Genomic DNA, 13809 nt, shown 5'->3' with positions numbered 1-13809 from the left:
CAAAGTGCTCCCAGCTGTCCTACAGCAGCCATGCTCCCCATAGGGCGCTCGTGTCACATGAGTACAAAGGACGGGCAGGACGAGCACTAAGTGTGTGCATGGATTCAAAGAAAGAAAAAAAAAAGGGGGGAGGGCAAACATTTGATTGTCAAGATCAAGGAGGTGAAGTCGGCCACGCACTCGGCTTGCAGGTAAGGGCTCGTTGAATTAAAATGTATTTAATAATTCATTAAAATATTAGTCATAACCATAATGAATACAAGCTTTGGGTTTTTAGGAGAAAAAAAATGCAAATTGATGTCATTTTAATTAAAGACGAAATTGTACATGGGATTCGAGGTTTGTGCAAGAACTTTTTTTTTTTTTACGGCAATCAATGTGTTAAAGTTGTATTGTATTGTTTTATATTATAAATCGTCTGTTACGTAGAATCATTATATATTGGTATTGTATTATATTGTTATTATTCTGCACAATTAGATGGATTAAAAAAAAAATTCTATTTCCTGTAAATAATATTACCAGTGCCAAACATTTTCAGGATTTAAACTGAAATTTGTTGAAAATATTTATAATTATAATTACTTGTCATTTTATTTAATAATAATAAAAATAAAAACTCTTAATGTATATGAATAAATGAAATATATATCATAGGCTTAATATTTCACATTTTTTTGCTGCATTTATATCCTAAACATAAACTTAAGTTTAGTTGTCAATGTATTTGTTAATATATTTTTTTAGTAAATATATCATGCAAAACCAATATTATAATTAATACTATGAATCATTATTTTGTATAATATTTAGGGATGTTCACTACTATTCTTTTTTCAATACGAGTCCCGGACCAGTCCTGATACCTCGAATACTTTGATATATAACATTTAACCCAATGATGACAAACTGCAAATGTATCGGTGGATGTATCGACAGCCTCCAGAAGTACCCAATACCTTAAAATAAGGGTGGTATAGGCCTTTTACCGATGATACCTGCTATCGGTACTTGCCCATTCCTAATGATAGAAGAGGCAATATATAGAATAAAAACATGAAGGTTTTTTTTCATCTATTTTATCTAGAAAAGTAATAATAACAACAAAAAAAAGATTTTTTGGAGGGATGGTGTTTAGTCAAAATAAGGCCAAGGTCAAGGTAAGCTTATTATTTCATTTAGGCAATTTGGAGTGAGTTAGTTGGGTTTGAGGCCAAAGACAGAAAAAAAACAAAAAAATGTCATCAACAATCTATATGTCGGATGATAGCAAAGTGATCCGCAGCACCTCAATCTGCATCCCCCGAGGGGCTGGTCATTGTATGTGCTCTAAAAGTGGACCGTCTCCTTTTAAACGGTGTGAATTTGTCACTATGCTGTTTATTGATCAGAAATATTTGTCTTTGTTCAGATTTATTTTTAAGAGCGTGCCTCAAGAAGAACATGTCTGACACAGAAGAGGTCGTGGATGAGGAAGCTCAGTATGTTGCCACTGTTATATTATAATATATCAAATTCATATATATTTTTATATTTCGATATTTATTTTGCATGTTTTTAATGGCTATGTGGTGATGCTAAATAGACGATAACATTTATTTCTGTTTCCTGTGAAGGGAGGAAGAAGGTAAGAGCATTCCCCTTCTTCTATGTCTATAAGAATGTATTTTTAAATATTAAATATGATATAAATATTGTATATAACACATTTTTGCAGAGAAGTGAACAGGTAAGAATGCCTACTTTTGGGGTTTCATTTTTTTTTTTATTGCAGCCATCTTTCTAAATCATTTTATTGGCGCCCATTTTAAGTAACTTAAAATTAAACGTAAATAATGATTGATTAAAATAACATAAACGCAAATAGCAGCAAGGTCGAAGGCACTTTCAAATTAAATAATAGCTCTACAATCAAGAAAATATAAACATGGACGCACACAAAACTTTTGAGCGACCACATACCACCAAGCGATTAATCAAGCCTATATGAGTGGAGCCTCTATTAGAGGGAATACGGTAGCTGCGATAAAGCCTTACTGGAATCCAATGACGGAATCAGAAACCCTGCATGAAAGTCATAATTGCCGTTGTTTTCTCTGTCTCTCCCTTTCTTTTTAAGATGACTCAAAGCCAAAACCAAAGTAAGTTGATTCCTCTTCATGAACACAACACGTTCTTTTTGCTCGCTACAAACTCTTTTTGCTCAATTGCACAGATTTATGTCAAACATTGCTGCTCCGAAGATCCCAGACGGCGAGAAAGTGGATTTTGATGTGAGTTTGATGCCACAAAATGTTTAAAAAAAAAAAAGAATTGTGAATATTGTACACTACATATGAGTGCAGGACATCCACAGGAAGCGTCAAGAGAAAGATTTGTCTGAGCTGCAGTCGCTGATCGAGGCTCACTTCATCCAGAGGAAGAAGGAGGAAGAGGAGCTGGTCGCCCTCGTCAACAGAATTGTGAGTCGAGACCTTCAAATTCGCAGCAGATTTTAAGATGAAATAGTGAAATAAAAAAGGGCGGGAATCTGAGTTGCTAGGCTTGCAGACATGAATTCTACCTAGCAACAAGGGGCCGCATTTGAAAAATCTGTGCTGCGTCGACCCAAAATTTTAGATATGAAGTTACACAATGAACGATTGGTTTTGTGACGACTGTGCCATTTTTCAAATAAAAGCTTCACATGTGTTTCCTTCAAGGAGAAGCGTCGCGCCGAGAGGGCGGAGCAGCAAAGGATCCGGGCTGAGAGGGAGAAAGAGAGGCAGGCCAGGCTTGCCGTGAGTTCACACTTATTGAGAAAACCCGAGCGATGACCCGAGCATCCACGTGTGGGTGTGTGCTCCACCCAGGAGGAGAAGGAGCGAAGAGAACAGGAGGATCACCGCAAGAAGCATGATGAGGACGCTAAGAAGAAGAAGGTCCTCTCCAGCATGACCCAGCAGTACGGCGCCGGACAGAAGGTCACTCACATGATCACTTTGACATATGCGTTTCTTTAAATGCGGAAATTAGAAGGACATCATGATATACTTTACATTTTTTTTTTGTTGCTGCAAATTTAATGCCAGAGCTAGGCCACAGGCGTGGGCAAACTACGGCCCGGGGGCCACATGTGGCCTGTTAGACTTTTTTAATCCGGTCCGCCGAACTTGAAAAAAATTAAACGACTAAACCTTGTTCATGTTTTATTTTCTAAATACGGTGGTTTTTCAAAGAGCTAATTTTTCTTGTAATGCTTTTGTTCATTTTCATTTAAAATTAAATGTATTTCATTTTCTCCAATGAGGTGAGGTGACCAAAACACTCCATCCAGCTGCTTCTGGTCCGGCCCCTCTGTCAAATTTTAAAACCCATTGTGAACCGCCAATCAAAAGGTTTGCCCACCCTTGAGTTAGGGTATAATTTGCATCAAGCATTATTTTTTTTCATTACACTCTACAATTATTTTTCTGTATTATAATTCATTTTACAATTTAATTTTGAAGAGGTATGATTCAGTCGCTCAACCCCGCAACAAATTACAACCAACAACGATGCTCACGCGCTGGCCGTAATCAGAACAGAACGTCCTTAAACTGTACTTTCTGAATTTTGCTTTTATAAATATCCAATTATGTCGAAAAACAGAGTGAAAAAAAAGGAAAGAAGCAGACGGAGAGAGAAAAGAAGAAGAAGATTTTGGCTGAGCGCAGGAAGCCGCTCAACATCGACCACTTGAGTGACGACAAGCTCAAGTAGGACAAACGAGGACCTCCACACCGACCCAAATGTATTAATATCGAATATGATATGAAATCTGTTATGGTATGTTGTGTGTGTGTGTGTGTAGAGAGAAGGCTAACGAGCTGTGGCAGTGGCTGATGGAATTGGAGACGGAGAAGTACGACCTCAACGACAAGTTCAAAAGGCAGAAGAGTGACGTGAGTCTTTTCAAGACGCGCAATACTTCAGCAATTGTTACTTCTTCATTTTATTGAATGATATGACAAAAATGGTAAATAAGAGGAAAGATTAACATGACACCTTTTTATATGGCGGTAGGCCTGGTGAAGCGATGTTTCAAACCAAGTCAATTACTAGAATATCAAGAAATAACGATATACTTAAATAACAATCCCATTTAATTAAATCAAAATAAAATAATCCCATTTATGATATAATAAAATCTAAATGGGTAAATTTCTCCTTTTTTTTAAACAATTATTATCATTGGATTACTTGTTAATTGCGCTTTTTGCTACTTGCAGATCAACCTGCTCCTTGTCCGAGTGCAGGATCACCAGAGGTAAAGTCACGTGAAATCGTGATAACGAGTCAAATTGTCTTGATTTAATGCCGTTGCTTCTTCTTGTGATTTTGTTTTTAGCGCCAAGGGTCGCGGCAAGGGCAAGATGGGAGCCCGTCTGAGGTAAAGAGGGAAATTCCTCGCTCCCCCCCCCACCATGGGACAAGCCAAAACAGGACACCAGTGTACCTCCAGTCATATTTCATATCAATAAACAAGCATCCACTCTACGAGTCACACACGGAGTTTTGTTTGTGTGCCAACTCACTAAATGGTTAACCACAAGGGGGCCGTAGAGAAATTCTTACGGCACTGTGCTGTGATTGGTAGAAACAAATCGACACCAAATACCACCAGATGGCGCCAAATCAGTATATTTAATGATATGACCTCCAGCAAGGGTCTTCAGTCCTGTTCCTCGAGGGCCGCTGTACTTCCCGTTTTCTCTCTCTCTTCCGGCTGCACACGCCTGATTCAAATAATCAATCATCCTTTTATCAACCTTGCTGATCATCTGATCATTTGAATCAGGTGTGTTGCAGCAGTGACAGATGCAAAACATCCATGAAACCGGCCCTCCAGGAACAGGATTGAAGAGTCCGGTCTAGAGGGTGACACGGCAGTGGACTTTCACTACCGTCCCATTCCACTCCCACAGAAGAAAAAAAAAATCCTGGACTGTCCCATCCCGGAGCACAGTAAAATAAAAAATAAAAAATAATCCTGTCCTGTCTCGGGGAAAACGACACCCATCCCGTCCTGCTCCCGTTCAGAAAGACTCCCACTTCCATACTGCTTCCATTTTGGAGGTCAGTTGCATTAAATAAAATGAAAAAAAAAAGATGAAGAAAAAAAAAATTGTCCCCCCCCCCCCCCTTCTTCCGCTCCTGTTAACTTGGTATCCTATACCGTCTCTGCGAAAATGTGAATTCACAAATTCCGAACCACAAATACGCAAAGCTTCACGCTACTCAGTTACGTTTGGCGTTGAAGGTTAGTATGTGATACGTGATCACAACCACACATGTTTTGTTTGTCATGTCTATCTTTAATTATATCCAACACAAAATAATGGATGATAACAGCATCCCTCTAGATACAGTTTGGTTCATAAGAAAAATAGATTATTTGTAGTCAGGGGGGATGTTGGAGGGGTTGAGTGGTGGAAACTGGACGATAAGACGTCTTCACCCAAACCGTACATTCAAAACTATGACTTCTCACACACATCACTATTGTGGGTCACTATGAGGACCTCGTGTGCAGCAGGGCCTGGTGGTCCATGTGGTGTGGAGGGGGGAGTGGACTGAGGAAGGGGAGGAGCCTGAAGAAGAACGGCTTCCCTCACCATAAGTGCGTTTCTCTGATCTCCGCGATCACTTGGCTGGCTTTCTGCAGGGCCTGCGTACACCAATCACATGGCCTAAGTCAGGGGGGCGGGGTCAAACTCATTTTTAATCACGGGCCAATTTGTAGATCCGGCTTCCCTCAGAGGACCATGATGACGGTAAAACAAATACAGAAACTGTTTGTCTCATCGTATTATAAGATATACACAAAAAAATTGATGGATTACTAGTTCTGAAAATAGAAAATTAAATAGAACAGTTTGTTCAATTATTGTTTATGTTGTAGTAAAAAGTCGCCCAAGTCGTCAACCTGTAAGCGCTTCGTTTGATTGACTTCCACATTTCAACAAACATTGTATAGCATTATAATAAATGCTGCCCACTCGGCATCTGGGCATCTCAAGAGGGAACTGCTCATTGGTAATCTCCTTGACCACCTTCAAAAATTAAAAAAAAAAATTGAGCAAAACTGCAACGTTATCATTTATTACGATTTTAGCATCATCATGGAAGTTGACGCACTTGCTTTCGCGGACCACATAAAAATATATGGCAGCCGGATCTGGCCCTCGGGCCTTTGGTTTAACACCTGTGGTCCAAGAGGTCACATATTGTGCAATATTGGCTATTTTTTTGTGTTTTTTTGTATTTAATGGATAACAACTACGCAACTAAGAATTCAAATCAGAAATCTCTCAATTTTGGCATTACCGTCAATGTCGTTTAAGTTGCAAAATGTGTCGTCGGCGCGCATTTTCTAGGTTCGGTTACCTTGAGCATGTCCGCCGCCTCGTTGCGTCGCTGCGCCATGTCCTCCGATTCCGTCAGCAAGTCATCCAACAGTACCGATTTATACAACTGACCCACCAGCTCGCTTTGCAGGCAGTCTTTGACGTGGTTCACCAGGAAGTGCATCACCGCTTTGGGCACGCTGAGGAGGAGGAGGAGGTGCACGGAAGATGAGAGACAGGGAAGAAGAATGTCCCCGAGGATTCTGACTCTCTATAAGGACACAAATCAAGTGATGGTCGCTCTTCATGTACCTGTCTTGGATGTTTTTCCGCACGATAAGGAAATAGGACTTGATGAGCCTCTCGATGACCTCGCAGTCTCTCTGTTCCCGAGCAGACAATTTCCTGGACACTGGTACAGGCTGGAGAGGAAGAACGTGGATGAAGAGTTAAGGGCCACATATTATGGAAAATTGTCTTTTTGATGGCGTGTATTACAAACACTTGTGTCTCTAAAGTGCCTGCTTGTTTCATTAGCAACCTCGGTTACCACAAGTCAAGAAAAATCCATCTTTCATCGGCAGAAATCGACACAATATAATGCAAATCCTTCTGTTGCGACCCTTTAAAGTCGTTCTCACCACATCGAGCAAATTAACGGCGTGGCCCTTCTGCGGGCTGGCGGGGAGGGGGTTCTGAGGCAGAGTCCTGTCACCTGCCGCACCATCCTCTCCTCTTTTCAGCATCCCTCTCCAGTTCCCCGTACCGCCGCTGTCCGTCTGGTCGCCAGAAGACGCAACCTGAGCGCCGCCCGCTGCCGCCTGCTGGCCGGAAGAGAGATGGGCAAGAGAGACATGATCACATGAGACTGCATAAAAAAAACAAAAACTCACTACTAGCTTTGATGAAACTTGGTAAAAATACGATACTGGAGAGTATATAAATATGCTTCAGTGGTGAGAATCTGCACTGCATCGTACTGATTTAGTGATTTCTAATATGCTCTTGTATTGGACGTTGTGATTTATGATAAAACAGTACCTTGTCTCGGTGGACAGCGGATGGCAGGTCTCTCATTCTGTTGCGTCTTTGCTCCTAAGAAAAATAAAAGTGTGTGAATGACTACAATTAAAAAGTATTAAAGAAAAAAACAGTTCAAAGAGAACAATGGCACAGGGCTTGTACCTCAATGTTATGGTTCATGAGGCCGCAGGCGTCAGCAAAGTCGGGATGTTTGGTGTTGATGTACGCAAGCTCAATTGCAACCAGGTTGTGAACCTCAAGACAAAAGCACATTTAATTCATTTAAATGTTTAAAGAAAGTTGTCGATAATATCATTGATTAATGTGGGCATTTTTGCTACCATGTCATTGGTGACTGGTAGTCTTTTTCTCAACAGGGAGGTGACCACTTCCACGATGGCATCGTGAAGCTTTGGGAATCGTAGCAGCTCCTATATGGAGAAAAAAACTAATTTGAAATTCTAATGAGCTAAATTATGGTAATTTAAAGATAAGATCCCCTAGGGTAAGTTTTTTCTTCATTTTTTTTTTTTATGACGGGTGATGTGGAAATTTGCCGAATTCATGTAGCTGAATTAAGGTGACAGAATATTAGAAACATTTGTCGGTAGCAAAATTGACTTTTGTGTCTGCCGTTTTGAAAGTAGGAATGTCAAACAGTTTTAACATGGATATAATCCAGGTTGCGCCTTTGACAGCATATTGTGCAATACAAAATAACATTGAATAAACCATTTTACCCATTATAGTGCTTAAGGAGGATAAAAATGAACATTTATTTTTAGCCTTGACATCGCTTCTACTAATGTATCTCATTAAATCAGTCATTCAATCAAAAAATGAAATTCATCTATTTTACGAAATTTAATTAAACAGAAATTAAAAACGTTTTTGTCGAGGGCCAATTCTCATCCAATTTCAATAACAATAAATGATTTTAATTTTTTGTGCAATATTCAAATTTCCCATGATGTTAAATGGGGGGGGGTTCGTTAGTTTAGTATTACAATTATAAAACATGAAATCATGAAATATTTCCCTGTGTCGTGATTCTATTCAACACATACGTTTCACTGTTTGAATTGAATTCAAGTTTTCCACAATATTCTAATTGGGCCCGTAATCGTGTCATTTTGTCACCTGTGTGCTGTAGTTGCTACAGTGTTGGATGATCCTCTGCATCTCCTCATGAACCAACTCCACACAGCGCAGGCTGGGCTCTTCCAGGCGCTTCACTTGTCTCTTGACCAGCAGCTCGAAGGAAACCTCCGGCACAAACAAAGCAGGCCTAGGCCCCTGGAAACAACATGATGTCACACCGGTCAGATGGTTTCTAAGACTTAGTTCCGGTTTGTATCATGATCAGTTGTTGCAGGGACCCACGGTAGCATTCCGGATCGCCGTGAGCACGTCGATCGTCGTCAGACCGCCCAGGGGATCGACCGACTCCAACGTTCGACCGAACGTCTCGTGGAATATGTAACAGATTCTCGCACCGCCACAGCTGAGGAGGAGCAGAGGCAGCGTTCAAATTTAAAGGTTTATATCGATATCTGCTGTTGCTATAGCCAGGCTAGTTTCGTTAGCCCGTCTATGACAGTTTATATTGTTTGTTAGCAATAAGTTTCTGGACTGTCATTATGTGGACTGATTAAATCCAGCAAGTGTAATTCTTAGGTTTCAGTTTAGTTTTAACTTCAATAGGGAGTATTGAAGCACGTGGAGAAATGTTCACTATTCGCCCAACTGCTAGGCCGGCCAAGTATGAGTTGCTGCGATATGTCAACAGATCAGCCATGTTGGATGTGGCATATCCGTCCAAGAACGACAGTACTTCAAGTAAATGGCCCAAACTTGCTATGCGTCTCTCCAAAATGACTTCTAGTATCACCTTGCCCATTGAAAACTTCCGCCGAAGCACCGGCAGCGTGACTCACAGTTCAGCCGTCTCGATGTACTTGGCCGTGCCCTCGATGGTGTGGCAGTACTCTGCGGCAAACTTGGTGATGAGCTGCAACAAGGTGGCGCTCTGGTCCTCCACAGGTTCGCCGTAGCTGTTGAGAAGCGACTGGTACTGGGCCGCCAGCACGTTGATCCTGGTTTTCAACTCCGGGAGGCAATCTCGGATGTGGTGCATGAGCAATCTACACGAGAAGACACGTCGAGTCAAAGTCATGTTAGAATATTTTCTTACAAAAAGTATTTTGTTTTGAATATTTTTTTTTTATCAATATTTATTCATGTCGATGATTTAAGTATTAATCTACAATTCAGGATTTTTCTGAAATATTAAAAAAAAAAAACTGTGTTTCCAAACTTTTGTTTGGTGCTTTACGTTATCGGAATTTTGAAAAATAAATCTTATTTATTTTTTAGTCTTATTGAGCAGTACCTCACTGAGCAGCAAATACTTGCGAGCAAAGCAAATTTGGGGATTTTCGGCAAGGTTCGTAAAAGGCTTCAAAGATGTTCGCAGGCAGTTTGAACATATTCAAATTTTCTTTGCGACAAGAAAAAAAAATGAGAACATCTTTGCAAATTGGCTATATGTGCAAGTTTTGGCTGCTGAGTGAGATATCAGCTTTAGATCTCCATGTGTCAAATTACGTTTGTTTTTTTTTTGGGGTGTATAAAAAAAGGAACTGCCTCTCTTACCTATTCAGTGTCCTGGCCAGATATTTAGTTCCACTTCTGTTTGCAAGGGAAGGGTACTTCTTTTGTAGAAAAGCGTACTCATCACGAATGGCATCTGCCACTGATTTCTTCTGATTGATATCCAGCTGGCTCCTGGCAAAAAGAGCAACAAAAAACCCATAGTAAGCACACCACATCACTGCCGTTTGCAAAGGGACAGAAGCCCCGTCACCTGTTGACAACTCCAATAATGCCAAGTTTGACAGGAATGACTCGGCCCATCAGGATATCCATGGCATCTGTTCCAGCATCCATCAGATCCAGCTTGGTGACCACTGCTAGCGTCCTCCTGCCTGGGATACAACATTAAGAACACAATGAGCACTTGTGTCAGCAACATTATCCCTTCAAATGCAAAAAAAGCAAAGTGCTTACCATCAGGATCAACTTCGCGAGCCACTTTGAGGGCCTCTGATGTTGCCATGTCCGTGTTGGCAGCAGTCACAGCCAGGATGATGGAGTTGGGGTTCGAGATGTACTTCACGATCAGTTCACGGATCTGAATCTCGATGTCTTTGGGCTGGTCTCCCACCGGCACCTGCAAAGCAATACAAGATTAATTTAAAAAAATAACTCAAAACAGAAAACATGACCGCAGCCACAATTATGTCTCACTTTCGTAATGCCAGGCAGGTCCACCAGTGTCAGGTTGACAACATTGGGTGAGAAGACTTTGAGGTGAATGGGTTCATCACTGATACCCTGGGGGGGAAAAAAAACAAAGCAAAACACATAAATTGGATTAACATTTATTGTTTGAAGACAAGCAGCTGCATGCTACTGCACACATTTTTTTCAAGTATTCTTACATGTCTTGATGGGACAACAATAAAGGAATTACACTTTGCTACAATGTAAAGTAGTCAGTGCACAGCTTTAAAAACGGTCAGTTTACTGTTCCCGGAGAATAACTCACAGCCATTAATGTCTAAACCGCTGGCAACAAAATTGAGTAAGATGAGGTCGATACCTTGTTAATGCCTGATATCCTTTCCGTTTCTGCTTCAATTTCTTGACGGATCTCCTCAAAATTTGTGTAGATCTTTAAAAAAAAACAAAAAGAGAGAGCGTGAGAGAGAGAAAGAAAATGTCAATCATCCAATGGGTGGTCAGGACTTGAGTGGCATCATACCATGATTGCATTCAACTTTACCTTGTTTTTGGTGTGCAAGAATTTACCCCATTCCTCACCGTCGATGCCTGCAGAGATTAAAATTGGGAGCATCAGTCAATGATGTGACCAACATATTAATGCTCTATGTTTAACTTCTCACAAGAGGAATTTTCTGGCGGCTAAAATGGAATATAAAACTCCAGAGCAACAAGCGGAGGAAAAAAAAAAAAGAAGAGCGGGGAGACAAAATGCTTTCCTAGCTGGGAACAGAAGCAGAAGCAGAGTAAATCCCTTCAAGCACAAAGAAGCAAGCCAATCAAAGCTGCACAAAAAAAAAAAAAAAAAACAAGGGCTCAAAAGGCGAAGCCTGTTAGTCATCTCGGGTGAAGCTGTCGGTACATGACATTACAGCTGTTTTGGGTGCTCGGGTATGTTCAGAGAATGATGAAAAAACATTTTTCAATCAATCTGAACTGAGTGAAGCCACGTGGGTGGGCGGTTGATCACAAGCTACTCAAATGAAGGGGCGGAAATGGGGAGGATAAGATAAACTGTATACAAACACGATAAGGCAAATAATAAAAAGGAGACCTCTGTAAAAGCGCCCATTTTTCTTGAGTTCTGTATTTTAAGAGAGAGACAACAAATGAATTAGCCTGGTGCTCGCCTACTCGTGAATGAGACAATCTTAACTGTATGGCAAACTCAGAAGCGTGTAGTCAATGCCACAATTGTACAATTTAGAGTATCGTACGCTGGGAAAAGTCATGCAGGCACTTGGAGAATAGGTAAATTCCACAACGGAAGGCCTGAGCTGAGATTTTGAACCCAGGATCTCTCACCGACAGTCTTGAGACTTGAATACTACCCTTGGATCTTTTGATATTTCTGTATAGTACGACATCCTTGCTACAAATAATGCTCGAGGATTGCAAGGTTTCCTCAGCTGCAGAAGTCAGTGATAAGATGCAATAACTTAAAAAAATATAATAAAACGCCAATTGTACCATTCTCCTCATTGGTCTTCCGGCGGTCTTCGGAATCGACGTGGACGAGTTGGAAGATGAGCGGCCGACGGGTCACGATGCCTGTGCCTCGCGGTAGCACATCCCTGCCGACTAGGCTCTCTAAAACAGAACTCTTGCCGCTGCTCTAGAAAAACAACACACACACACACACACATATATGGAAAAAGTCAGAGGGCACTTTTCTTCGCATTTGAACTCAGGGTAAATGTAATGTGATGCTTTGATCACACAGCAAAGGTTATTTATACTGGATTTCTGTACATTTCTTAAAACTACAGAAGATATATAACACCTTTCGAATGACTAATCTTTGGAGCACACTAGCAAGGATAAACCAGCAAAAAAAAAAAAAAACATTGCCGAGACTTGATTTGTTGCACTGGACTCTTGCCAAAACAGTTGAGACTGTAACATCCTATTAAGAGGTCAGAGAATGCAAAGACGTTTGGCAAAACCTGCCACTTTAAACCAATTATCCTCGAGTGTACCCAGGGTTTTTTAGATGAGGAGGCGTTTATTTTGATAAATAGCAGTAGTACAATGATAATGATTCAGGTTATATGTTATGAGAAGTACAATTGTAGAAATACGTGCTGATTAGGATTACGTAACTAAATGTAACGTAGCAGCTATATGAAACCAATTACTACTATATGGTATAATATAAGCTATTTATACCACACATGGGCTGGAAAATATTGCTGAGACATATTTTCCATTAGCTTAGAAATAGGCTAAGCATGAGCCAAGAAGGAAACAATATAACACACCGTACAACAATTACGTTACGATTCATTGTGATAAAAACATTAACAGATTAAATTCACAGTAGCGATCCGTATCATGATGATTATTGCTACCAATAAGTCACGAAAAAAGGTGTTAGAATAAAATAGTTTTTCCCCATTTTGTTAGAATATTAATTAACACACACATGGCAACCATAATAAGTGATAATCGAGTAAAAATAAAAGCCATAAACTCAAAAGAGAAGTTTTAACAACGTATCGTGCTAACTAAGTTGCTAGCCTCCAAAATAAAGTGACGTTTCTTACCTGAGTCCCCACCACAACTATTTGCGGCAGCTGAATAATGTCAGCGCCCACCGTGTTAAAAACATCTTGCAGTTTGTTTATGACAGGTATGAGGGCCTCCATGAGCTCCGAAACCGACCCGGACTGGTCGAAAAGGGGACGGTTCCCGGTTCTTCACAAAGTCATTCAATGTCCCGCGGGTGGCTAAGCTAGCGATTGACATCTCTTTCACTCGGCGGCGCAGCCACTGCGCCTTGAAACCTTGCATTGTGGGAGATTGCGTTTACAAATTCATCAGGCTATGGGATTTCCGTAGACATTTTCTATTACTGAACTACAATTCCTGTAAGTGACGTCATAAAACGTCGCTCGCCATAATAAAATCTCCTACGCAACAGTAACCATGGGTGCAACCATAATATTTGCGCATCAGTGATTGGGAATATTTTTTCCCCAAAATGCTAAACATGCACTGTAAACTATGGAGGCTCATTCCCACCAGTTTTAAAAAAGAAAAATTTTTAGTTTGTAGGGAGCCCATTTTTAAT

General features: G+C 40.6%; 2 protein-coding genes across 5 annotated transcripts; one reads left to right on the top strand and one right to left on the bottom strand.

The window, feature by feature from the left end:
• Nucleotides 1–141: 141 nt before the first annotated feature.
• Nucleotides 142–4510, top strand: LOC148315880 (troponin T, cardiac muscle-like). Its single transcript, XM_088287225.1, has 12 exons — nucleotides 142–191; nucleotides 1412–1481; nucleotides 1617–1627; nucleotides 2120–2141; nucleotides 2216–2273; nucleotides 2346–2462; nucleotides 2703–2780; nucleotides 2853–2963; nucleotides 3631–3737; nucleotides 3833–3923; nucleotides 4251–4288; nucleotides 4370–4510. The coding sequence occupies exons 2-12, from the start codon at nucleotides 1444–1446 to the stop codon at nucleotides 4413–4415; spliced, it is 717 nt and encodes a 238-aa protein (XP_088143351.1). The 5' UTR covers nucleotides 142–191; nucleotides 1412–1443; the 3' UTR covers nucleotides 4416–4510.
• Nucleotides 4511–5321: 811 nt separating this feature from the next.
• dnm1l (dynamin 1-like) lies at nucleotides 5322–13505 on the bottom strand. Of its 4 annotated transcripts, none has more exons than XM_088287232.1 (19): nucleotides 13283–13505; nucleotides 12207–12351; nucleotides 11791–11820; nucleotides 11239–11285; nucleotides 11056–11127; nucleotides 10701–10787; nucleotides 10461–10623; nucleotides 10258–10378; nucleotides 10047–10178; nucleotides 9329–9535; nucleotides 8775–8895; nucleotides 8532–8687; nucleotides 7733–7822; nucleotides 7554–7646; nucleotides 7410–7463; nucleotides 7010–7192; nucleotides 6681–6790; nucleotides 6409–6568; nucleotides 5322–5689 (listed from the first exon to the last, which is right to left on the bottom strand). In XM_088287232.1, exons 1-19 carry the CDS (start codon nucleotides 13382–13384, stop codon nucleotides 5633–5635), a joined length of 2130 nt encoding a protein of 709 aa, XP_088143358.1. In that variant the 5' UTR covers nucleotides 13385–13505; the 3' UTR covers nucleotides 5322–5632. The 4 variants fall into 4 exon arrangements, with proteins under 4 accessions (XP_088143358.1, XP_088143359.1, XP_088143360.1 ...); XM_088287233.1 differs by having other exon boundaries at nucleotides 7010–7189; XM_088287234.1 differs by lacking the exon at nucleotides 11791–11820.
• Nucleotides 13506–13809: the final 304 nt, after the last annotated feature.

The sequence above is a fragment of the Idiotropiscis lumnitzeri genome, unplaced genomic scaffold (genome assembly GCF_059441095.1).
Source record: "Idiotropiscis lumnitzeri isolate Australia: NSW breed Sydney's pygmy pipehorse unplaced genomic scaffold, RoL_Ilum_1.0 HiC_scaffold_35, whole genome shotgun sequence".
Classification (NCBI taxonomy): Eukaryota; Metazoa; Chordata; class Actinopteri; order Syngnathiformes; family Syngnathidae; genus Idiotropiscis; species Idiotropiscis lumnitzeri.
This window is presented reverse-complemented; position numbering and strand designations above follow the sequence as displayed.